Consider the following 23,772-nt stretch of genomic DNA (forward strand, 5'->3'; position numbering starts at 1 on the left):
GCACTAAAATTTCTCTTGCTTCCATATCGAACATCAGCAAAAGGTCATTGCTTTTATTGTGTTTAAGTAGATGGTATGTAACAAAGTGGCAGCATGTGCAGAGTTTAGTTCGTGCAATATCAAGAAAATGAAAAGAAATTGTTCATTTATCTACGTTTTCCCAAAAATTAGATAGAATATACATTTGTAGACGTATTGGAACAATTCTGAAAGTAGTATCATGGCTTGATATATTTTATTAATAACTGTGCAGTTTGAATACCCTTCACAGGACATAAATTGTAATCAAAATAATTAATGGACTTACTTGGAAGATAATTTTGCAATTGTGGATTTGAGTAGATAGTTCCCATTATGGTTTTAATCACTGATTGAGTCATTCAAGCTATTTATTTTTATCTGTCGCAATAATCACACTGAGGAGCAGCAGTTAAATGCTTCTATTCGACACCTTGACAAGTCAATATGACCATGTTTTTTTTTATTTTAGTATCTTCATGCGCGTGGTTGACTATATTTCATCCATTAAATCATTTTAATGCCAAATAACATTAAACTTTCTCTGTTGCTGTGACTTGCCCGCCAAAAAACACTGAATTGCATCTGTTTCTGTGCCTTGATTGTTAAAAATTTCCTTACAGTCACCGCCAAGATTCGTAATCTACACGACTACCACACACGAATTCTGCATGGTCTTCCTCCCCTGCCGTCAGGGGTAGACGTTGCCAACACACTGAAGTATTTTTCCCAAACACTACTCAGGTTGGTTTCCTGATTACCACCCCCTTTTACATGCCTGTCAAATCTCGTCATATTAAGAACTTGTCACATGGAAAACATTTTCTGCAATTTTTCCTTCCAGCAGTTCAGAAGTAGCTTGTTCTTCCAACATTGCAACGCTTACCTTTAAATAGTTTCTAAGCTACACTTATAAAACCATAGACATACGTGTTAGTATTTTAGCCTTATGCCTTTTGAATGGTAGTGTTAGGAGTAATACTGATTAAAAAATCACTGGAGTGCAATCTTGGGAGCTTCCATGCATTCCTGTATACAGTAATTTTGTACGTTGAAGCTCTGTACATAGATGCTAATTAATTAGCTGCATTTGATCAGCATATGATAAGGCAACATTTATGCTTCGTTCTTGTCTTGCAAGATACCAAGTTTCGAAGTGAGTATAAAACTGGCAAAAGAGAAAGGTAGGGTAGAGGCATTCATTCACAACTGTATTTCTTGTCAGAAGCGAGGCATAAAAATGTTCTTTTCACGATGAACATGAAAGTAACTGACTACCTAACATTAACAAGAAGCATGTGCTCATCATCTTGAATGGCCAAGCGGATAGAAAGAAAGAAAAAAGCTCACTGTGGTGTAGCTGAACCTTCTAAACTTTGCAATTCAGATTTTATATGAACCACACTGACAGCAACTGTATGAGAGTGTTGTTTTCTCACTTTTAAGTTTGGGCACATGTTAAAAAGAACTAAGGCTTTGTATTCTTGCAAATCTGTGTTGCAGTGTTCTCAAAGATGTACCGAGCATTCCTCTTGACATGATCCGTTGTCATGAGAAGGACCATGCTAGAACAACACTGTTTCCAAGTCTGGACTACAAGGCTCTCTATCATGCTATTGTGCAGTTAGTGGATGCTGTTCCTGTCATCCAGTCCGGAGCTCACGGTGAGGAAATCTGGCTGTGCTGTCAACATTGGCATTATTGGACAGCTCGTTGACTGAAATAGCAGAGGCATTGCTTGCTGAGAACAAGGCTGACGGTGCCAATTCTGCACTCTCCTCAGCTGTCAGCTATTATTAAAGTTTCTTTGTTGGTCATGTATTGTGGGTTTATCGTCGAGCGCTGTTTTACCAAAACTTCGAAATAGAGGCTTGGCTTGATTCACTTGCAAAGTGATACAACATGGCTTAGAGGTTCTGGCTGCTGAAGGTTTGTGTCAGAATATGCAATCTGTGATTCTTCATTGAATATGTAAAATAGCTGAGGTTTTTTTATATTTGGCTAGAAGATATCGGACAAAAAGACCAAATAAACAATTTTTTTAATTACTGATGTATTTATGTGGTACACAGTTCATATATGTCAGTATTATGATGACAGTACTTTGTAGCAGTTAACTCTTTATTGAATCGTCTTCCTATGCACCTTGTTTGTTAAAAGTTTACATGTAATGTAGGCATAAGACGTAGTGGCAAAGTGTTAATGACCTTGAGAAAAGAGAGCACCCATATTTTCTTTATGCTTTCTTTTGATCGTTAATCTATGTCGAAAAAAAGAAGCAGATAACTCATCTAGAATGACAAGCTTTATGCTCTGTTCTTATGCTACCTGTTTCTGTTTCCTATCAGACACTTAAATTTTTTACTCAGAAAATTTCACGCAACACTGAAATGGTAGCCACAGCACACGCGAGAGAAGACTCGTGCAGTGATGCATGCAGCTGATGTGTGTTAACTTGTGGATCATAGCTTTTCGTCGAAAGGTCCTCGTTTAGCTCAAACTAGGCTCTAACGACAGTGCTGCCATTAGCTCCTCTTGGTGTTTCAGTTAATGACACCTTCCGGTGTGTTACAAGCCAACTAGGCTCAGTTTTGTTCGATATTCCTATGTGCCACTTTTGTTTGTTGTCTCAGCTCTCGGATATACGATCCTGAACACTCTGGCTTGCCTAGTCCCATTCTTGGAGCATGAATATATGGACACGCTGCCTTACATTGTGGCCTCCTCTATGGCGTTATTTCCGACGTCCCTGCACAAGGACATTGTAGACATGCTCTGCAATCACCTGCTACCTTACACCATCAGTGAGTTAAACCACGGATTTTTCGCATGTTGGCCGTATATTCCTTATCGTAGATTAATTTGTTGCTTATTGTATTGGAATTCAGATAAGCCACCTGTGAATTTTCTTACTCGTGTTTTTTTGTGGGTGCTTGCTACGTCTCTTTGAAATATATGAAATTACAATTTTGTCTAGACAAGTACACACTTCATTTGAGAGTTCTTAAATGCAAGTGATATCGACTTCAAAAATATATAAAGGTCGTCTTGCCTCTTTTTGTTGTAATTAGCAGGCACCCAAGTCATGGTTGTTTACCGCAGGTTTCATATTTTTGGCCGTGCTAGTTATGCCCATGGCAATTATGGAAGAATATGCACAATCGAGGAGTTGAGGTTTAACACACACGTACCTTGTTGTCTCCTCTTTTGCAGCCAACCCAGTGGATGCAGATGCCCTTAATTATGCCAACATGTCTACATCTGCAGTAATTATGATGGTATTTCAGTACACAGAGAATGTGGGTCAGTATACACTTGCGTATCGTTAACGCTTAGTGCTAGACTGTTGACTGCTCACATCTCTCTTCATCGACCTCGATCTCTTACGCAATCTGCACCTGAATCATACTTTACCATTTCACTTAAATAGGTTTAAAAATGGGTGCTAAGGTGCATGTGCACTTTGACACCTTTTTTGTCTTCACAGCTAGGTGTCAAAGTGCATATGCACCTTGATTCCTCTGGTGTCAAAGGTGTATCCAAAGGTGTATATAAAGGTGTCAAAGTGCATATATGCACACAAAATTGCACAATTGTGATCTTGTTGGAACTGTGTTACTGTAAATTGTATCTTGCTTGTTGCCTCTTTTTGATTGTGGTGCATTGGTATCCCATAGGTGCAGCCATGAAGAATAGTATTTCATTATAATTATCACTTACTCGAAGAGGAAAGTAGAAGCTGTGATGTCAACAAGAGAAAGCTGAATCTAATTCCAATAATAGACACTCATTAAAATTTAGGTAGTAACACTGCAATGGGGACAATCTATGTTCTGAATTGTGTCATTACTCATTAGAATTTAGATATAGACAGTGACAAAAAATAGTTTTTACAAGTCATCCATGTATTCGTGCTTATATAATTCTCTTCAAAGCAACTTAAGAGGCAGTTTTGCTCCTTTTGTAAACAAACTTTCCCTAAGCATCACATGATTCGCAACTTCATGCACAATGTTACATCGCTCCTTCTGACTTTGTTTTTGGCAGCATACCAGACGCAGTTGCTGGAATGTCTCATGAGCCTCAAACGAGACATTGTCAAGGCAAGTGCCACTTTTTATTTTGCTTGAAATGGGTGGCAAATTCAACCTATCTAAAGTCTAAGCTACTCTCTTAGTTGTGCAACCCAGTCTCTGTGTGTTTCTGTAATGGCTGTGAATTGTGCAAATTGGGGTGGATTCATTTTGTTGGGTGAGTCAAACTACTTCCACGAGAAGGCAAGCTGGTACTCTAGTCTGTTCTGTCCCATTGTAATTTTACCAATGTTTTCTTGCACTGTGTTTCAAGAGGAAACAGAGCAAATTACAAAGGGCAGGGAAAAGACTGACAACGGCGTCTTTTCTTGGTCCTCTTTCTTTAGTACTGTATGTGTACCAACTAGCCCAAGCTTGTGTACATTCTTGCTCAGTGAACAGAATGGACATCTTTTATTTTTTAAGATAATTTTTATGGACCTAACTTCTTTACAGGGTTATCATGGGTTCGTTCTGCAGTAAACCACTGCTTTAGTGCAATGAAAAAATTGTCTTAAATTTGGCAAGTTGGTATAAATGAATTAGGGAAAACTCTGCTAAAAATCAAGTCCTCAAGAACTGTGGATGACATCAGACGATGGTTTATTGTGAAAGCAGCTGTATATAAGCACAACACAAGATGGATATTTCAACACGATCCAGTTGGTTCTGTGCAAGCTTAATAAACAGGCGATAACGATGCCTTCTTGTCCTGCACAATCTGAAGCTATGGATTCATAATAAATAAGCCCGATTGCAGTCCATGCACGGTCATCGAGTAACCCTTTAAAGCTAACGCACCAAGGATGACAAGGCCACCTGTAGCAAAGACAGGTTCACCTCTTGATATTTTGGCCAGTTTATCTGAGGCTCCTTATCTCTATTTATCGACGGTGTCGTAGAAGCATTCACCAGAGTGACTGAGCAAGTCGTGGCGCAGGACTTGCTGTGCGTGATCGCCCATGGCACGGCCAAGGCACGGCACCCAGCGGTGGAGATGCTCTTCCACTACTGGCCCACTCTGAACCCCATGCTAAGGGACAAGAAAGGGTTCTCAATCAGGCACTCAGGTTCGCCCCGCGCCTCTGCTGCACGCCCGATTCCTGCACGGTGTAGTCTTGCACGTGCCAGTCTTCACACAGTGCGACATCGTATGTCAGAATGTGCCCAAGTTACATATGAATGCCCCTGTGTTGGGATTGCTGCTGCAAGCTTGTGTCTCTGTCCTGCATTTTCAATACCTGTCTTTCAATTCGCATGCTGCCATAAATGCATGCTATCAAATCTCCCAAATTGTCCCTATCAGGAAAACTGCATTGCTTTCTTGAGCATACAAGGAACACTGACAACTTGAGCACTTGAGTACTACCTGTCACAGTAGCGGTCAAATCTGCCGTACAAAACGGTACTCCAAGAAATGTTCACTTACTTCATGCATTCGATGTGTTTCACATTTTTCTGGCCGCACCACGCATCGTTGCAAACCACTAGACTGAATTTGTGCAAGTATTGCTTGAGTCAAGGTGTATTGAAAGAGTGTTTCGAAACACCTCCTTGAAGTCACCTTATTGAACTTACACGCTCATTCGTGAGTTTGGTGCATTAAGGCAAACACATTTTGCTCTCCTCGACTAGTCTAGCTCATAACGCATGTTTAAAGGGGAAAGCTGCTGTAATATATTTTGCACATTGTGTAAACACATGGGACTCACACTTAGGATCAATAGGATCAAATTGCAGGTAAGAGCAGCTATGTGCGGCGCAAGTCACATGACTTGCGCCGCACATGCTCTATGCTGGTTTTTGGGTATTTATATGTATCGTTCCTTTGAAAAAATAAACAGTTGAGAGTTAGCGCTCGTGTGTCTCTTGCTTGTCCTTGTCTTTGGTGCGCGCTAAAAAAGTTTAAATTATGGATACAGCTATTTTTTCTTTTCATTCACATTCTAAGTTTAGAAGTGCCTTAAGTCGCTTCATTTATCAATGCTGAGCCATCTCATTGCATTCACCTAGATCTAGGTTTCCACCAAAGAAACAGCACAACCCAAAATCCATACATACTTTTGCATATTATAATTGAGAATCATGCTTGGGCAGCTTGATGCTGTTGCCGCATGCAGAATGAAATTAGGTATCAATACTAAATGTGTAGCTGTGTTCAAAGCATTTGTCACCTTGCCCACGGCTAGCTGCGTTACGTGCGGTCATGTTCGATACGAACTGGAACACTGGTGCCCATTGTCGAAGGTGGCTCCAAGACTGCCCAGTGTTGCTGACATGAAAAAATAGCAAACCGAATCACAGTATGAACTACTTGTATTTATTAACCTTGTAATGCCCACTGCACCATATTTCATGTGTGCGGATTTTTCATGTTGAAGCACCTACAGTCTTGAAGCTACCTTAAATACGAACACTGATGTTTTGACTCATAATGAATGTGACTGTACAACCTTCATTTTGCTTTAGTGCTGCGTAAGCCTTTATGTTTCTGTTTAGTAGCATCAAGCTTTGGCATGGGATTGCTTGGTAGTCTATATCTTCGTGTAGACGTTAGGTTTTACATTTAGTGAAGGTAGTTATCTTGTTTCGAAGGCATGAACGAATGATATGTGGAGTAGCAGTAATGAATGTGGTAGTGCAGACTCCAATGGCTTTGGCTTGTAGACATTATCCATATTTGCTCACTGAGTAACAGTATAATAATGTGTATGCTTTAGTGGAGTAGCACTATTTTGGATTGCTAATTGCAACTGTTGCCATTCCATATTTAGTCCATATTTAATCAGTCCTTGTTCAAACAATGCCCATCCACATAATTCCCCGGACAGCTTTAGATATAGCATAACATCAATTCCCACGGTATGTGGGATCTGCCGAATTTTTATTGTAGAATTATCAAAATGAAGAGGCCTAAGTGGATTTTTTTGTCGCTAATGATTTTTCAAAATCTGTTTAGACAAAAAAATGTGTGCCTGACATGTCTCTTTTACAAATTAATTGAAACATGCAGTGGAAACAATTTTGTAAAAGTGGTTTTAATATTATCTTGTAATAGCATTATCTCGACGCAGCGTCAGTTGTTTCTTGCCGTGGGCAACAGTAGCTGTTTGCTTCTAGCATGCCAGCTAGTAAAAAGGGTGCTAGCATGAATTGCAAAAAAGAAATACCTAATCATGGTGGGATACATAGTTCTGCAAGGAAACCGAGATATGAATGTGCCACGCACTTACAGAAATAAACTTTTTTTTTTACAATTTCCAATATAAGTGTGTAGTGTATCTGTAAAATATGCCTCAGGTGGCTCTAAATTATGCATAAGTGGCAGATTTGTAACCTCTTCTTACTATAATTCTAAAGCAGTTGTTGCATTTTGCGGTAGTTTTCTATTCTTGAGTTTTGAGAACGTTGTACCCTTTTGTCGGTTTTACTTTTAAATAGAGAATTTAAGAATAAATAAAGAGAGTGTTGTGTGTGTTTGTATTCCATTCAGCTGTGTATGTGTGTGCGTCTTTCTCTTCTTCTGTGCCCTGTGGTCATCCTCTTGTCTCACCCTGGCCTCTGACTCCCTGTTTAACACTCTGTCAGGATCTTGCCCCATTGGTAAGATGTCTCTTTGCTGTATACCCATGTCGAAGCTCTCCAATGTTTGCAGCGCACTGTTAAACACTGACGAGCACAGATGGGGAAGATATAGTCTATATAGACATGCTGGCCTACATTTTGATAGATGAACCTATCCCCATGAAAAGTGCCTCAACATCATTGGTATGTTAGTTCTGAAAGAGTTAGTCATTGACGTCTCGTCACGTGGTGTCACCGTCAGTACTTTTCTTCTGCAAAAGAAGAAACTTGAATGATTCCTTCTCCAGTTTCTTTTGCAGATGACAAGTAATGGCACCGATACCATGTGATATCATGTCAGTGACTAAGCCTTTCAAACCGAACATGCCAGTGATGATGAGGCACTTTTGATGAATGTAGGTCCAGCTACCAAATGTCGGCCAGCCTGTCTGAGGCATTTATTCCTGTTCAGGCAACTTCTATAGCATGTTTTGTTTCCGTCCATCAGTTCCCACCTGTACTAGGTTCTTGATGAAATCAGTGTGACATCTTTGCACATGTACTATGTTGCAGAAAGAAAAACTCGATGAATTTGGGTTCATCAGAGGAAAAAACCTCTTTTAGGGCCACATCTTGGCATTTTTGGGGGCACGGATATTAAAAATCGCTGCATACATTGTAGAACTTCGACGCACGCTTTCTTCTTATGCTGAACTCCGTCCTCGTACATTGACCCCTGCTCCCACGATCTTTGTTCCACTGAATATTTGCATGGTGTCGCATCATGAGACTGATTGGCGTTCCTCATTTTGGCCATGGAATGAAAAGTGTGTGTGGCCAAAATGAGAAAGAACAGAATGGCTGCAAATTTTATAAGCTGAGATAAGATAAGTCTTCTTAATTGTGACAGGCATATGAGCCACTGTTCAGTGAACAAAATCGTTCTCTTTGTTTAGGCATGTAGAAGTGAGCACTTAGAAGTGCATGATAAACCTTATGGCAGGTACTGCGCTAACGAAAGTGGGAGGAGGACTTGCTTGCATATTTGTTGTCTTGCTTACTGCGAGCATGTTTGATTCTGTAACGGATTCTTTACCTTGAAAGGTGCACCGATTACTGCAATTAGTAAGTTCATTAGTTTCTAAACCATTGTCACTTCCCTTGGTATAAGTACCTTAAGATGTAGCTCAGTATCGCACTCAAGAAACAAAATGTCCTTTCTAATTTTGTAGATATTTTTAATTACTATATAACAGTGCTTTTTGTGTACCTCATTGTAAAGAAATTGGTAGTCTATCATCCCTGGTAGCTGTTTGAATGTAAGTGTGACTTGCAGAAATAAGTTTAGAATATGTTGAATGTTTTTCTCCAGGCTGGAAGCCACTGATGTGTCAACGGGAGAGTTGTGTTAGCATAGAGAACAAAGAAGCCTACAAGGTGAGGAAGCTATTCTTCCTATTTGCTGGAAGCTGTCAGCTGTCAGTTTTTGATGCTTTTTGATAAATAACCGATGAACAATACAACTTTGTTAGTTTAGGGAATAGACGTGCATGATTCTGTGCGTGCATGATCTTGTCATTGTTTTGAATGCACAAAGGAAATTTTAACAGAGGAACTGTTTAAGCTTTTCATTCCATTTTTGCGTGACCAGAAAACTAAGCTGTGCCTACAGCGTGCCATGCAATAACTCTGCCGGTGCGTGCTCTCTTCGTCCTCTTCTTCATCTTAAGATCGACTGTAAATAAGGGCAGTTTGCTCTTGGCGACGTACATTCGAGAAACGAGGATAGTTATAGTACACTTTTTTGTATCGCCTAGTAATCTGGCAGATATGAAGGCCTGTGACCAGGACAACCATTGAGGTTGACACGATAGATGTGCAGGCGTTGCGTGTGCCTTCTTACGAAAACAAAAGGAAAGCACCGAACAGATAAATGGGAGAAAGGAGTGAAATAAATAGACAGAGAGAAAGAGAAAGGATCTTGCTAATTAAGACCATGCTAATTGGGACCTTGCTAACTATGAGCTTGCTAATTAAGTCATTGCTAATAGTGCATTTTAATTTAAGACCATGCTAATTAACACCATGCAAACTGGGACCATGCTAATTAAGACATCGGTAATTAAAACCTTGCTAATAACCTAGATCGGCCACAAGCTTCGCTGCTAGTTCAGTCTTGCACCACTAGTGCGAGCTGCCCACCATTTTTTTAGTTGTGGTTTTGATGAGACCATTTAAATGCAGTAAAACCTCAGTGATATAAATTTTGCGGGGTCGCGTGAAACATTCGTATCACCCAAAATTCATTCCATCAAAACGCACCCAAAATCAAGAAAAAATTTATTTATTTGCAGCAGAGAAATTCCTAATATCCGTCCACGTCTTCTGCTTGCTCAAATCGTCAATGAGCACTTTCTGGGCAGTAAAAATGCGTGTGCGTGAACTCGCTAATGTTTTCACATCCCTGAGCACATCAAGCGCACCTTGCGTTTCGGCTGTCGTTGCTGCAGCATGCATCATCTCCTTCCTCGCTGGCCGAAGCATCAAGCTGTGAAAATCCTCAATATACGCCTCCCGGCCGCTGTTCCGGCTCTGCTACCACTGTTGCTCGCGTGTTCGTATGATCTGCAGCGGCACGAAAATGCGTTTGGAACAGCCGGTATTTTCCGTCTTGTAAGCAATGTATTTTGGCCTGGGAATATTACGAATTCATATCACACTGCAATTCATGCCAGCCATGATTATGTCACCGGTGTTTTACCGTAAATCTTGTTTGCCACTGCATCAGTGAACATCACATCAGTGAATATGTCATGCCATTATGAAATCATATTTTAAATATGCATTTCAACATTATCAAACTGGTATGCTTGTTCCTGCACAAATGCATATCACCTTTGAGTTGACCAGCTACGGTACGCCGCTCAGAACGAGGTTGCAACAGTGGGCATATTTCAATGGGCGTTAACAAGTACGGTTGTGTGCTTTGATTAAGGTAAACTTTAAAGAACCCCATGTGGTCAAAATTAATTCAGTGTGCTTCACCACAGAGTGCCTCATGTAATCATATCTATGTCCTGATGCACACAACCCTGGAAATTCTTATATTTACAAAACTACTGAGTTTAAATTATAAAACAAGAGTAATAGCACTGCATACTGATTAATGCACTTTTTTGAGGACCTTATGCATGAAATTCATTGGTAATAGCATCTGCCATATTTCACTTATACTTACATTTCAGATTGTAGCCATTAAAATCAGATTGATACAGTGGCAGTACCCCCTTAAAGAATGAATATGCTGATTTCAAACCTGTTTGATACTGCGGAAAGAAAGTTAATGCGGTTTTGAAGAAAGCAAATAATAGTCTAAGAACTTTAATCAGGAGCATTATAAATACTGAAGTGGAGCTTTGTCATTAACTCTGTAAACTGCTTTACTCTCTGTAGCCGTAAACGATTGCATTGTGCTGAAATATTTCTGTCACTGAAGTACGATAACCAGCGCAGTACAGTACAGTATATAGTATAATAGAGTATGGTACCGCACCATACAGTACGGTACGGTACGGTTGCACAGTACATTACTGGCACCACTTTTTCTGTGAACAGATGTGCCTCGATCACTCCATTGCTATTGCATCGGGGGAGCGGCCACCACCCCTGTTTGTGTGCCAGGGGTGCGCCGACCAGATCCGTCGGGAACATGGCCCCAACCACCTGATGGACGTATTGCTGCCAATGCAGGAGATTTCTCTTCACTGCGAAAACAAGGTTAGCCATGTGTATTAGAAGAAAGGAGGGTATGAGATATAGTTAAGCATTTAACTTCAAATTTATTTTGCAGGAGCAAAAATTTTTGAAATTCCTGAAATTTATCATGCATTGCATCTGGATTTAAAAAGCAAATTATATGTGCAGTGCATGTCGTACAGTGACACAAAATATAATTGACAGACATATCTGACCTGAAAAGAAACTTTCCTTTAGCTGAAGTTTCAACACAATTATGTGAACAGAAGATAATGAAACAAATCGGTAGGAATCAAAGATCGTGCTTGAGGACCAAAACTCAAATGCACGATACCACCTGGGTTATGCCTGCGTTTATTAGTTGTCTAATAGTTGTATTGTAACACACGCATAGTAGCATGTAGCAGTTATATAGACACCGGCAGAAAGCTCGGTTTTTCCAATACAGTAAAAGTTCGTTAATTCAGATTTCACGGGACCGGAAAAACTGTCCGAATTAACCGAATGCCGAATTATCGAAAGTATCAACAAAACAATAAATATATGTTTATTATACCAATGCACTTTCATTTTCTTGGTGAATATGTAAATCCAGTAATTATTCTGCATAACAGCAGTGCAAAAGTCGCAGTTTTCGTCATTTGCGACTTAGTTCACAGTATGAACACGGCTCAATTGACCACCGTGTCTTAATCTGAAACGTGCTCTGAACCCATACCTTATTACGTACCAACAACGCGATTGTTGGTAACGACCACGCCTTTCGGAAAGCCTGTGGCTGTTTCGGCTGTCCGCGAACGCCGTTTTCGTTTCTTTGCGTCGCACTTTCGTGGCACTTTGAGGTCAGCTCTCTCCGAGGATCGTTCAGATAACCGGGTTGCGGCCAAATGTGACCGAATTAACGAGAGTCTGATGCCGTGAAGCAATGCATACGCTGGCCGGGACCAGAGAACACGTCCGAATTATTCGATTTTCTCAATTAACCAGTGTCGAATTAACAAGCTTTTACTGTGATGAGTCTCTCTCTCGGGATTACCTTGAACTTAAAATGCTGTCACCGTATGCAGAATTGCAGCGGCCGTGAGAAGTCTGCTAGTGTGACCTGCTTCTCCATGGAGTGTGCCAGTTTCAATGGCAATCGGCCCATCCGCTACTGCGGCCAGTGCTTCCAGGGAAAGCATGCTGGCAACAACGAGCGTGCCAGCCAACATGTGGCCCTGCGACCCATCCCGAGCCCCTGGAGCATGGATCGCGAAACACAGCTCTACTTCGTTGAGGCCATTGTCAGGTCAGGTGCATGATCCAGAAAGCTTTATGCTTTCTTTGTGTGTTGGAAGATGATGTGATTAACAAGTGACTGGATGTATGCTTAGAAATGAAATGCCATCATAGTTATACAGACTAAACTACTGATCGCATACTGCTGTACAATTTCAAATGAGGCCAATAGCGTATACGTAAGTTGTCACATTCAGTAGCCACAGTAGTTCTCGTGTAGCCAGCACATTTACAGTCGTATCATTGGTAGTGTAGACAGAAAGAGAGAGTATTAATGAAACAAAGTTAGTATAGTGACAAACAGTACCAGGTGATCTATTGTTACAACTAGAGCTGTGCGAATAGCAAAATTTTGGGTGCGAAGCGAATTCGAATAATAAAGATTGAGTGCGAATCGAATCGAATAATTTCGAATAATTTTCGAATATTTCTCAAACATTTTTCGAATAATTTGAAGTGAAATTACAGAAAAAGTTGCAGAGAATCCCTAAGTATGTTCTTGTGAGATAGCAACATGAAAGTGTTTCTTTTTGCTAGGTTGATGAGGCGCTGGTGGGGTCATATTTCATAGTTGTCTTTCTTATCAAGAATGAGTCAATGTAGAGGCCGAATTGCATTTATGTACATGATTTGGTGCAACCAAAGTGTTGCCGACAACACTTTACACGTGATAGGCAGAGATGCCATTTCCTCAGCCTCTCCTTCTCTTTCAACTTCTGTGGAAGGCCAACTGATGTGGGGGACAAGGGTGTGCTCCCTTCAAGTCCGGAGTTCCAAATCTGCCTCGTAGACGTCGATATATAAGAACATCTGAAATTTTGGATGCTAAAAAGCTTCGGCGTCCGATTTTTCGGACTTCCTGCCCAAATTTCAGGTCCAAAACAGCATTAATTGAGCCCCAACTCTGCCACATCTTTCATCTCCATATTGGAACCAGCGTTTTCTTGAGTTAATACATTTGCGACCGTAGCGGAGCTTGAAAGGCAGCTTTGCCGCAATACGGGGGTGTGATGAGGTGAAGCATATTGAAAATCTAGGGACCACTTCCAAACGGACGTCGACTGTCTCTTGGCTAAGTTCGACCGTAACTGACCTTGAAAGGCAGCTTTGCCGCAATACGGGGGTGTGAGGAGGTGAAGCATATTGAAAATCTAGGGACCACTTCCAATCAGACGTCGACTGTCTCTTGGCAAAGTTCGACCGTAACGGAACTTGAAAGGCTGCTTTGCCGCAATACGGGAGTGTAATGAGGTGAAGCATATTGAAAATCTGAAGGGGTCACTTTCAATCGGACGTTGACTGTATTTGTTTTTGGGAAGTTCGAATAGTTCTAATAGTAAAATTCCAGTGCGAATCGAATCGAATAGCAAACGCTATTCGAAAAATATTCGAAATTTCGAATATTCGCACACCCCTAGTTACAACTTATGGTGTGACAATTGTACGATGCATGGGAAAAAGCTTCGTGAGCTTGCTGCCTAACAATTGCCGTTCACTAATCTTATGTCATCTAAGCATAATGCAGCTGCAAAAGCTAAATGTAAACTTAGTTAACTTGCACTCGCATTCGTTGCCTTTCACCCATAATGCAGCCTTCTAAAGGAGGCACAGCCTACATCAGAGAAAGGGGGCGTACCGGGAAAGGAATCAACGACCGATCGCCACTCACGTTCGGGTGGCCTGCTCTCGGAAGGCCCCGAGGAGTCCTTGGAATGCATGGCCCAGGAAGAACGTCAATTGCTGAGCCGCTACGGTGTCTGGCTCCTGGTTGGCCTCTGCACACCCGAAGACAACACACCTCCCGTAATTTGTTTTACAACGAAGCTGTATACGGCTAGATTCTAGTGGATTGCGTCCGCGGACAAAAGATATGTAGAACAATTTTCGACAGGTCGATTTACTTGACTACTGCAGCATTTTTGCATAGAAAAAATGAATATGGGGTAAAAGTAAACATAGAGGTATATGATTTCACCAACATGGCTGAATGACCACTTGCATGAAAAATGAGTGTCGTGCTATTGTTGTGCTTTCGAAACAATGGAGTTTCTTATGTACTACAAAATTTCATATTGAGACCACTGTTGGCCGCCATTGAGATAATATGCTGTACAAGTTGACTGCTTAACAGGACTGTGCTATTACTTTCTTTAGAAACAACTTTAAAAACACAAAAAAGTGGCAATCTACTAAATGTGATTGAGGGAAATGAGTCACTAATTACTTTCAACTACATTGTTAGGCAGCTCTAGCAAACAGTACGCAACATCACATGATTGTGATGGTGTTATGTGGGTAGGTGAGGTAGGCTAGCCACAAAGAACTGCCCGGCTTCACCCAAACTCGGACACCCTTTGCCACTTCGACCCTCCAAATGCTTATGTATTAAAAGCTAAACATGCAGTAACCTGTTTTCAAGCCTTCAATGCAGAGCGTGTGTCTACTGTTTAGTCATTGCAGCAACATTCTTCATCATTCAGTGAAGTATTTTTAAGCTAATTAGTAGACGTCCTGGAGGCCTCAATTTCTGCATAACATTGGCTGAACTTAACGTGGGAAGTATCAAGAAATAACTGTTGGATGTATGATTGAGGAAGTGGTACCTCTTGAAGTTTACACTGACCACTGGTCAAGCAAAGTTCATTGTAAAATTCATTGTGAAAGGGGGTTAGCCGTTATCCTAGTTGCCATTAAGAGGGAAAAATATAGACCTGGGCTGGCCACATAATGAGTGGTCACTTAGAGTGGCGAAATGTATGCCATCAGACGGGAAATGCAGTTAAGGAAGGCAAGGAGTTAGACGGAGTGACGAAATTGGGAAGTTCGCAGGGATAAAATCAGCTTGCGCAGGATAGGGTGAACTCATCATTGGGGGAGTCCTTCGTCCTGCAGTGGACATAAAATAGACTGGCACATATGTAATGTACATGTATTGCTTTGTTCTTGGCATGCAGTGTTCATTATCTGTCACCGAACTGGTGTCAAGTTTTTGGAATGCTGTAAACAAGTTTCTAGACTTAAGTCTGGCTGGTCTACCTGTACAGGAAACCCTTGGCCGCCTCCTAGGGATGCTCTTCCAGTGGTTCCACTACACTGCTTGCCTGCCCGATGGTGCGCACCCCCATATGCCAGTGTCCGTGTATGATCGTTAAATTTCCTTTATTATTGCAGATCAAACAGGAAATTCATTAGAAAGGCTTAAGACGGAGGTAAGTATGCAACTGCTTTACCAGTCCTTTTTTTTTAGTTGGTTTGCGCTGCTTGGTGAAATAATTTGGCATTTGCTTACTATATTAGTTTACTATGCTTGTTTGCTTACTACGCTTGTTTACTTGTTAAAAATCAAAGTCGACCTCTTGTCAGCCTTGATTGGAGTTATGAGCATAGTAGAATGTGGCTTAAGTGTTGACTACACTAATTAATCGCTAAATTGTGAGTTGACTTTGCCTAGGAATGTCCTTCAAGCCTTTGCATCTTGGTATGTTTGCGCTTTGGGACATTGGCATGGGTGCACGAAATAGATTCCTCCAATAGGTTTCACCTACTACTGCTGGTGATAGCCACAAGGTGATGAAATAGTATTCTTTTTGTTGCAAGATATTCTTGTTCTTTTGTGTGCAAGATAAATGGAGCCACATTTCATCTTGTCAACTAGATATTTCTGATTGCTTTTGCTGCTAGTAGCAAAAGGCACGAATAGTGTCGCTACTCTGTCCTCCAGCAATGCAGGCAAGACCCACCCTGCATAAAGTATTACATGTGTTTGATTAACGCAGCAGTACTGAGTAAAGTTAAAGCTCAATGTAACAAATACAGATGTAATGAATTATCGTTATAACGAAGTAAATGAAGTATTTTGTTGCCATCATACAGTGTTACGAACATACGTTGATAACGAATTTTTGGATATAACGAACCCACTTTGATGTCGAATGAAACTTCTTTAAGGTGATGTTCGCACTCGACCTTGTGGTCTTATCGTTGCCATTGCAGTACATCCATGGCTGGCTGATGGACATTGCGCGCACCCACTTTGATGTTTTTGTGTCCTGTCTCCTGCCTCACCCTGCGGAGTACGCTCAAGTTGGAGGGCATTGGTGAGTTGTTCAACTGAACTTGTGGATCCTCTGCTCTGCTTTCTTTGGCTTTCATGCTGTCTGCCACACTCGTGTGAACTGTTTGTTTGCTAGAAGGATCAGTAGAAGAGATAAGAGGAACCATATAATGGCAGAGCTGGCAGAAAAATCTGGATAAGGGGTACAGAGGTGCTTGATTCTTCGTTAAAGCGCCAGTACCTGTCTCGTCTCCTCTCTGTGGTTCGTTCTGGTTCGCACTGAAGTTTTCAGCTAAAAAAATTCTTCGTTAGTTACGGCTACATGAGGCCAGTAGACAACAATGCCACGGAGATGCACACAAAATTAACCTTTCTAACCACTTACCTCCCATAGATGAGCTCAGAAAGTCAACACATTTCTCATGCCCACTACTGTGGATTACTTGAGGTCGCTCACGGCAAGATGTACCAAATTCTCCTAGCAAACGCAACCCGAGCAAGCCCGTGCTTATAGACCTCTCTTTAATGTGCGGGTGGTGCTACAATTACATTGGTGGTGCCGCTGGTGACCCATCAACTGATGGAATGCTAATGCATTTCTGCCACGGTTACCATTAATTGACACTGACTTTTTGTTTTTTCTGTGGCCAGGGATAACTGGCCATGCCAGACAGACCAAATAAAGGAGGGGTTCAAGACACTCCTTTGCCTCGTTCCGTATGACATTATCAACAGAGATGTGAGTGGCAGATTTTCTTTTTGTTTTGAAGCTTGTGCCGCTGTATTCAATCTTGTCAGAAAGCCACGTGTGTGTACAACATGTAAACAGCTTGTATAGGTATGCACTAATGCAGTATTCTAGCTTGAAAGCTTCTTTTTTTCTACCACTGCTTTGACATAGCATTAACACTGTTGCTGCCTTTTAAATTCTTGATGTTAGTTTTTTAAAAGCAGAGACCTAAGAAAAAAAAGAAATTAATCCATTGACACTTTCTGTGTACCAGTAAGCACTGTTAAGCCTTATCTGTCAGCTTATCAGCTGGCACCTTGTGCTACTGCAGGTAGGTGTGCGGACAAAATAAAATAAAAGCTACTGTGACATTGCCTTGTGACTGGACATGTTTTTCTGGGTTTTTTTTCTGATGGGGCGGTGTTGACACCATGTGCGCTGACTTCTTCTTGCTTGGTTGGACTGGTATGTCTGCCAATTTGCAAAAGTGGTCCTTTGAATTAGACAGTCTTATTATCCCGCTCAGTGTCCCTTTAAACATGTGACCTAAAATTCACACAAAAATAATTTTGTACGCACATTTTTTATCAGGTTAAGCTTAGAGACTTAGCAGTACAATCAGCAATGTAGCAATACATACTGTACAGCTTATCGGGTAGTACCTTTGTTTCAAGTTCATAAATTTGAGCTTACTTCGTGCAAACATCGCCATCTGGTTATCCAAGATACCCACTGCATTACAGTAGTTACGAAGGTTTCAGATGTTGCACGTGTGGTGTGGTACGTGCCTGCTCAAGTCTCGTTTTCCTTTAGGAAAGTGACACCTGACTTGCGAAACAGAGGTGTCATTGTTAGGTTATGGCCGTCTGGTATGATATGAACACTGTGCCATGCTGCACGCAGTGCAAGAGTTTGCGATTGGCATGCTGAGTGGGTAAACAGACACACCGTTACATTTCAGGTGTGGGAGTACATCATGCCACATTGGATGGAAGCCTTCAGATTCGAAATACCTGAGGAAGAACTTTCTGAACTCAAAATCCTCCTCAGGTATGTTGCTTCATCATAAAATGGAATTTGTGCAGTCCAGATTTGAATATTGCCTCTGAAGGCTTGTGCGTGGGCTTGATTGTTTTGGTGCAACTCTTTGCACCAAAGCAATCCAGGTGTTCACTGTGCAATTAAACTACTGAGCTACCAGCTAGCAAGAGTTGAAAAGCTGTCTTACGAGAAAATGTACTAAACTTTAGCCATTACCTTATTGTGGTACCTTAGCAGGTAAGGTGTTGCACTTCTAAGCAAGAGGATGCGGGTTCAATTCCCAGCTGCAGCAGTCTCATGTCAGTGAGCGTGAAATTGCAAGAACATCCGTGTACTTAGATGTAGGTGCACGTTAAGGAACCGCAGGTGGTCAAAAATAATTCGGGGTCCTCCACTATGGCATGCCTCATGATCATATTGTGGCTTTGGTACGTAGAACCACAGAAATTATTATTATTATTATTAAACCTCAGTTATTCTGAGTAGTAAAGCCGACAAAGCTGACACTGCGAAAGAAATGTCTCCATACCGATGGCCAATGTTCTCTCGGTGCATGTACAGTACTCACAGATTGAAACGCGACATAATATTTTTTAGTATAACAACTGCTATGAGTAATTGCTCACGATAACTGCGTCATGTCGCTGCAAATCTGGCTGCTAAAGGTAACGTTGGCTCTGATGTAAGTGTTTGAGTAAAAACTACACAGGTATGACACAAGCTGTAGACACTGGAAATGAAAGTATGTGCATTACTTGCCCTAAACCTTCACATTTCAATCCGTTAGTACTTTACATACTACCATCGTGTGCCGTGGGCAGTAGCTTCTGCAGCTGCTGCCGAGAGGCACCCCATGTTTCGTACCATTAACTGATGGGTTTATTCATTGCAGCAAAGTACTAGATCCAGACCTAAGCCCTTTGGGGTTCAACATCAAGCAGATGTATGGATTCCTGACTGCTCGCTTTGAGAACACCACTGTGCAAGTACAGGAGCAAGCGCTGTACTGGCTACAGGTATGTTACGTAAGGAGCTGTTGGGCTTAGGCCACTTGCTCATGGCCTGTGTTTAGGAATAGGCTGTTCGTTGTTGATGGTCGCATTCAACTGAGGACCGCGTGCTCAGAAGAACAGGCATTCGTGAACATGTTTTATACCAATAAGCGTAGTGTACTGCCGTATGAGTATGTTTGTTTTTAAACCAGTGTGAAGATATAAACTGATCTCTTCAAAGTGCGGCTGCTAGAAATGATAACACACGAGTCAAAGCGACGACCATTGTTTCAAATATGTTACAACTTTGTGGCAAGGAGGGTCATTGGCCTGTGCTTTACGGATGGAAACTTAAGATGTTTGCAGCTCACTGAAGTATTCTTGCAGGTTACTGTCGTAGCTTGGAATAACTTCCTTGTTGAGGTTGTGATGTTTCCATGTGCATTATTTTATGAGAAGAGATTGGGACAATGTAGTACATTCAAACCTCATTCTAACAAAGTCATCTCTGACATGAAAGTAACTTCATTAATCCAAAAATTTGTTATAAATGCATATTCCTAACACCGTAAATCTTATTATAATGAAGTCGCATCTGACAAGAAAATAGTTATATCAGAAAATTCGTTATGAATGTATATCCATAACATTGTGTTTATCAACACTATTCTTCATTTCCTTCATTATAACCAATAATTCGTTATATCGAGGTTTGGGTATATATCTCGTTTTCCTGCCCTGTGAAGTGAGTAGTGTGCAAACTACATTTCGTCTTAGCACACTACGTTAATTATTTGTCCTTTATAATTGACTCGAGTTGATCTGGGTGTGTGAACAGATCCTAACCATGCTGGAGGTTCCGGTGCCCCTGAACCTGCTCTTCTCTATGTTCTCGTCCGGAGTGCAATTGGGGGCACCACCCACCGCAACTGATGCGACTGCCAAGGAAGGACCTGCCCAAGTCACTGGTCTCACACCCAGATTTCATCCGCTGAGGCAGGACACCACTGGTGCGTGTGCAGTTTTTTTAACGTCATCGTAACGACGGCCATGTACTCAAAGGCCACTGTACGGACCAAGTTGTCCTGCTAGAAATCCTCTCTTATTATTTACCTCAGGTGAAAATATTCTATTGGTTTTAGCTGGTTTTAACTGGAACCAGCTGGAAGCCAACGGGTTACCAACTGGTTCAAATTGGTCCCCAGCTGGAATCGGTTGGCCCACAATTGAAACCAGCTAAAACCAGTTGGTCAGGAAACAGAACCAGCTGGAACCAGTCAGTGTGGAAGTGGAACAACCTGGAGCCAGTTGGTCTGAAAACCAGCTAGAACCAGTTGGTCTGCAAGTAGAACAGCCTGGAACAAGTTGGTCTGAAAACCAACAAAAACCAGTTGGTCTGGAAATGAATTCCTCCTGGGAAGGGGAAGTCCTCCTGTGAGTCTTTCCTAATCTGTTTTGAGACAAATTTTACCTGTCTTGACTTGGTGGCTTTTGTGCCAGCGCGAAGCCTGGTGTTCTGTACCGGAAGACTCAGTGAGCAGTGAAAAGCATTTACTCGGGCTTTTCAAATGTGGACATGTATTATGGGTTTTGACCCCATCTAGGAAGCAGAACCACCTGAGAGATAATCAAAAGAGCTACCAAGCTACAGGCTAATCAGACAGGTAACTATATGTTTCACAAACAACTTCGTTCAACAAATACAGCAAGCAATCTCAACAAACACTTCTCAACAAATGGACAGCTATATGTGTCACAATTCAACGAGCACTATTCCACTCTGAGGCTTGCCTTGTTGCTACAATGTGTAATTGTTAATTCTCATTTCTGCTTGTGTGCAGGTACCATGCTTGGTAGCCTTGGCCTGGACTGCGACCAGCTTCCCAGCTTCCTCCCCGAAGATGCACCTCCCCGCGAGGAGAAGTCTGATGCCGAGGTCACCCTCAGCTGCCACATACTCATGGTTGACATACTCATCAAGCAGGCAAGCACAAGGATCATAGTTCCCCCAATGGAACAGGGGAAAGGAAAAGCAAATTTGGCCTTGTAACTTGACTTCGCAAGCAGCACAAAACTTGTATATATATATTAGTTGAAGTGACACTGAAGAGTCCTAGAAACGTTCTGAGTGAAATGCACAAGTAAGCACCACAATATAGAAACATGCAAGTTTGTTGCTTCTTTTGAATCTGGCTGTGTCGAGCTGCATTGCATTACATATACACTCAAACCTCATTATAACAAAGTCACATCTGCCACGAAAATAACTTTGTTATATCCGAAAATTCGTTATAAACGTTTATTTGTGACACTGTATCTATGACAAGACTGTTCTTCGTTTACTTCATTATAACCAATAATTCGTTATATCCGTTTTCGTTATATCGAGGTTTGAGTGTATACCTGCTTAGGCAAGCACTTGGTGGCTGTGATTCCTGCACATAACATAACATTTCAACTGCAATAAAATATATAAGGTGAAATGAATGTTTCACTAAAAATTTGAAGGTGCAGTTCCTGCAAGCTTTTGTGGTGGTTGCAAAAAGTGGGGTCAGGAGTATATGGCGCTGCCAGGCTATGGTGCCTTGCCTAATGTTGCACGCCTAATACTCATGCCTGTTCCTGTAATCTTTTTTGAAACCATCTCTAGTGATGTTTATTTCATTCATGCTTCAATGGAAACCTCATTCAGGTCAACAGGAGCACTTCCATAGTACTGAGAAAGTGCTTACAAGGACTGAAAGTTGAGCTAGTTGTTAGGGATTCATCATAAAAGCTAACATGCGTGTAAACACAAGAGAAGAGAATAAGATGGCATTTGTGTTGTCTTGTTTTCTTCTCTTGTGTTCGTGTTTGCACGCCTTACCTTTTAGTGCTTAATGTTTATCTACATTAGGGATCAGTGTGAGTCGTGGTTGTTTCTGGGGTCGCGCAGCTCGAGCTGCAAGAGATCACCGCCCACCGGGGCCTGGCGACAAACGAGGCCCGCGAGATCCTGTCCCTGCTGCACGCCATGCTGAGGTTCCCGCGTGAACAGCACCAATGTTGCCAAGCTGGCTGCGCGGGAGGTGCGGCCGGGGCAGTGCCTGTGGCGTGCCTCTTCTGTGAGATGACCGCCATCTGGTACCAGCTGGTACTGGCGCTTGTAGAGTTCTTCTGCCCCGTCATGGAGGTTGCCATGGCTGATGTAAGCATTGGCTACTTTCCACCTGCAAGGTGTTACCAATTGGTTCTTACAATCACGGGACTGTTGTACAGGGTATAATTCTTATGCTACATATGGGTTTAACCTTGAGGGCACATCTTAACCCAGGATGAAAGAAGGCAGACATAGAAAAAGTACTAAATTGCAACTGTAAATTAGAGTAGGCAATATATGTTTAAAGCAGCAAGGAAGGTGCACAGACTGCACTGCACATAAGTGGAAAGGAAGATTACAATTATATCATGTGTTAAAGCAGCACAATGAAATCATGACAATTCTTTTTGCTTTTGTGCACTGCTGTTCACTGCCGAGGAACTGCATGTTGTAGGTCATGCCCATTTCATCCTGGCAAGTGGTGGCGGCGGCAAATCTCAGTTTTGGTATAAGAAACGGATGTCCTTGCTAGCTTTTCACAATGCTTCATCTCGTGCTGAAGTGCCTCGTGCTATCTCAAACTTCAGTTTCCATGGAGGCTTCTCTGTACCTGTACTATCTAAAACTGCACGTCTTACGCTGTCCAATATTTTGTTGTTCTCAACCTTTAATAATGTTGCGGATGGCTTCAAACAGTCAGCGTCACCCCATTTGTACTGCTTGGTTGCCTGTTGCACATAAAAATATGAAAAATTCATAAACACAGGATGAGTGCACTGGAGCCAACATTCTGACAAGTGGACTTGTCTTCTTCAAGGCTGCAACTTGAAAAAGACGACAAGTCCGCTTGTTGAAACGTCCGCTCCAGCGACACCCCGTGTTCACGAATTTTTCACCTCTTCAAGCTTCCATCTTTTCCTGAACTGCCTTTTTTGGTGTTGCACATAAAGGAAGATAGTATGTACACGCTGACATTGCATTGTTTTGCACGCTTGTGCTGCGCAGATTCCCACGGATCCATCAAACATGGCCAACAGCCACCCACCCATCTCGCCTAAGCCACTTCTCAAGGAGGACACGCAGAGGTCATCTTCGTCCACTCCTCCGCATAGGACTCAGCCAACACTAGCCCCTCTGGCAGCCATCAAGGAGCCTGCGATACCAACTGTTCCTGAGAGCCAAGTCAG

The 23,772-nt window shown here is 41.9% G+C and overlaps 1 protein-coding gene across 2 annotated transcripts in view; it reads left to right on the forward strand.

Annotated features, from left to right (window-relative positions):
* Window positions 1–23,772, forward strand: part of LOC119373864 (protein unc-79 homolog) — an 84,233-nt gene that overhangs the window by 1,889 nt on the left and 58,572 nt on the right. For both annotated transcript variants that reach the window (XM_049420271.1, XM_037643931.2), the window contains 21 exons: window positions 642–762; window positions 1,522–1,682; window positions 2,652–2,822; window positions 3,232–3,321; window positions 4,066–4,121; window positions 5,032–5,161; window positions 7,680–7,694; window positions 9,028–9,092; window positions 11,271–11,432; window positions 12,479–12,699; window positions 14,282–14,492; window positions 15,734–15,800; window positions 15,861–15,898; window positions 16,683–16,786; window positions 17,395–17,482; window positions 18,435–18,523; window positions 19,407–19,530; window positions 20,345–20,516; window positions 21,348–21,490; window positions 22,442–22,693; window positions 23,591–23,767. In XM_049420271.1, the coding sequence (XP_049276228.1) occupies window positions 642–762; window positions 1,522–1,682; window positions 2,652–2,822; window positions 3,232–3,321; window positions 4,066–4,121; window positions 5,032–5,161; window positions 7,680–7,694; window positions 9,028–9,092; window positions 11,271–11,432; window positions 12,479–12,699; window positions 14,282–14,492; window positions 15,734–15,800; window positions 15,861–15,898; window positions 16,683–16,786; window positions 17,395–17,482; window positions 18,435–18,523; window positions 19,407–19,530; window positions 20,345–20,516; window positions 21,348–21,490; window positions 22,442–22,693; window positions 23,591–23,767 (2,657 nt within the window). The remainder of the gene's footprint in view (window positions 1–641; window positions 763–1,521; window positions 1,683–2,651; window positions 2,823–3,231; window positions 3,322–4,065; window positions 4,122–5,031; window positions 5,162–7,679; window positions 7,695–9,027; window positions 9,093–11,270; window positions 11,433–12,478; window positions 12,700–14,281; window positions 14,493–15,733; window positions 15,801–15,860; window positions 15,899–16,682; window positions 16,787–17,394; window positions 17,483–18,434; window positions 18,524–19,406; window positions 19,531–20,344; window positions 20,517–21,347; window positions 21,491–22,441; window positions 22,694–23,590; window positions 23,768–23,772) is intronic.

Source organism: Rhipicephalus sanguineus, chromosome 11 (genome assembly GCF_013339695.2).
Source record: "Rhipicephalus sanguineus isolate Rsan-2018 chromosome 11, BIME_Rsan_1.4, whole genome shotgun sequence".
Lineage (NCBI taxonomy): Eukaryota > Metazoa > Arthropoda > Arachnida > Ixodida > Ixodidae > Rhipicephalus > Rhipicephalus sanguineus.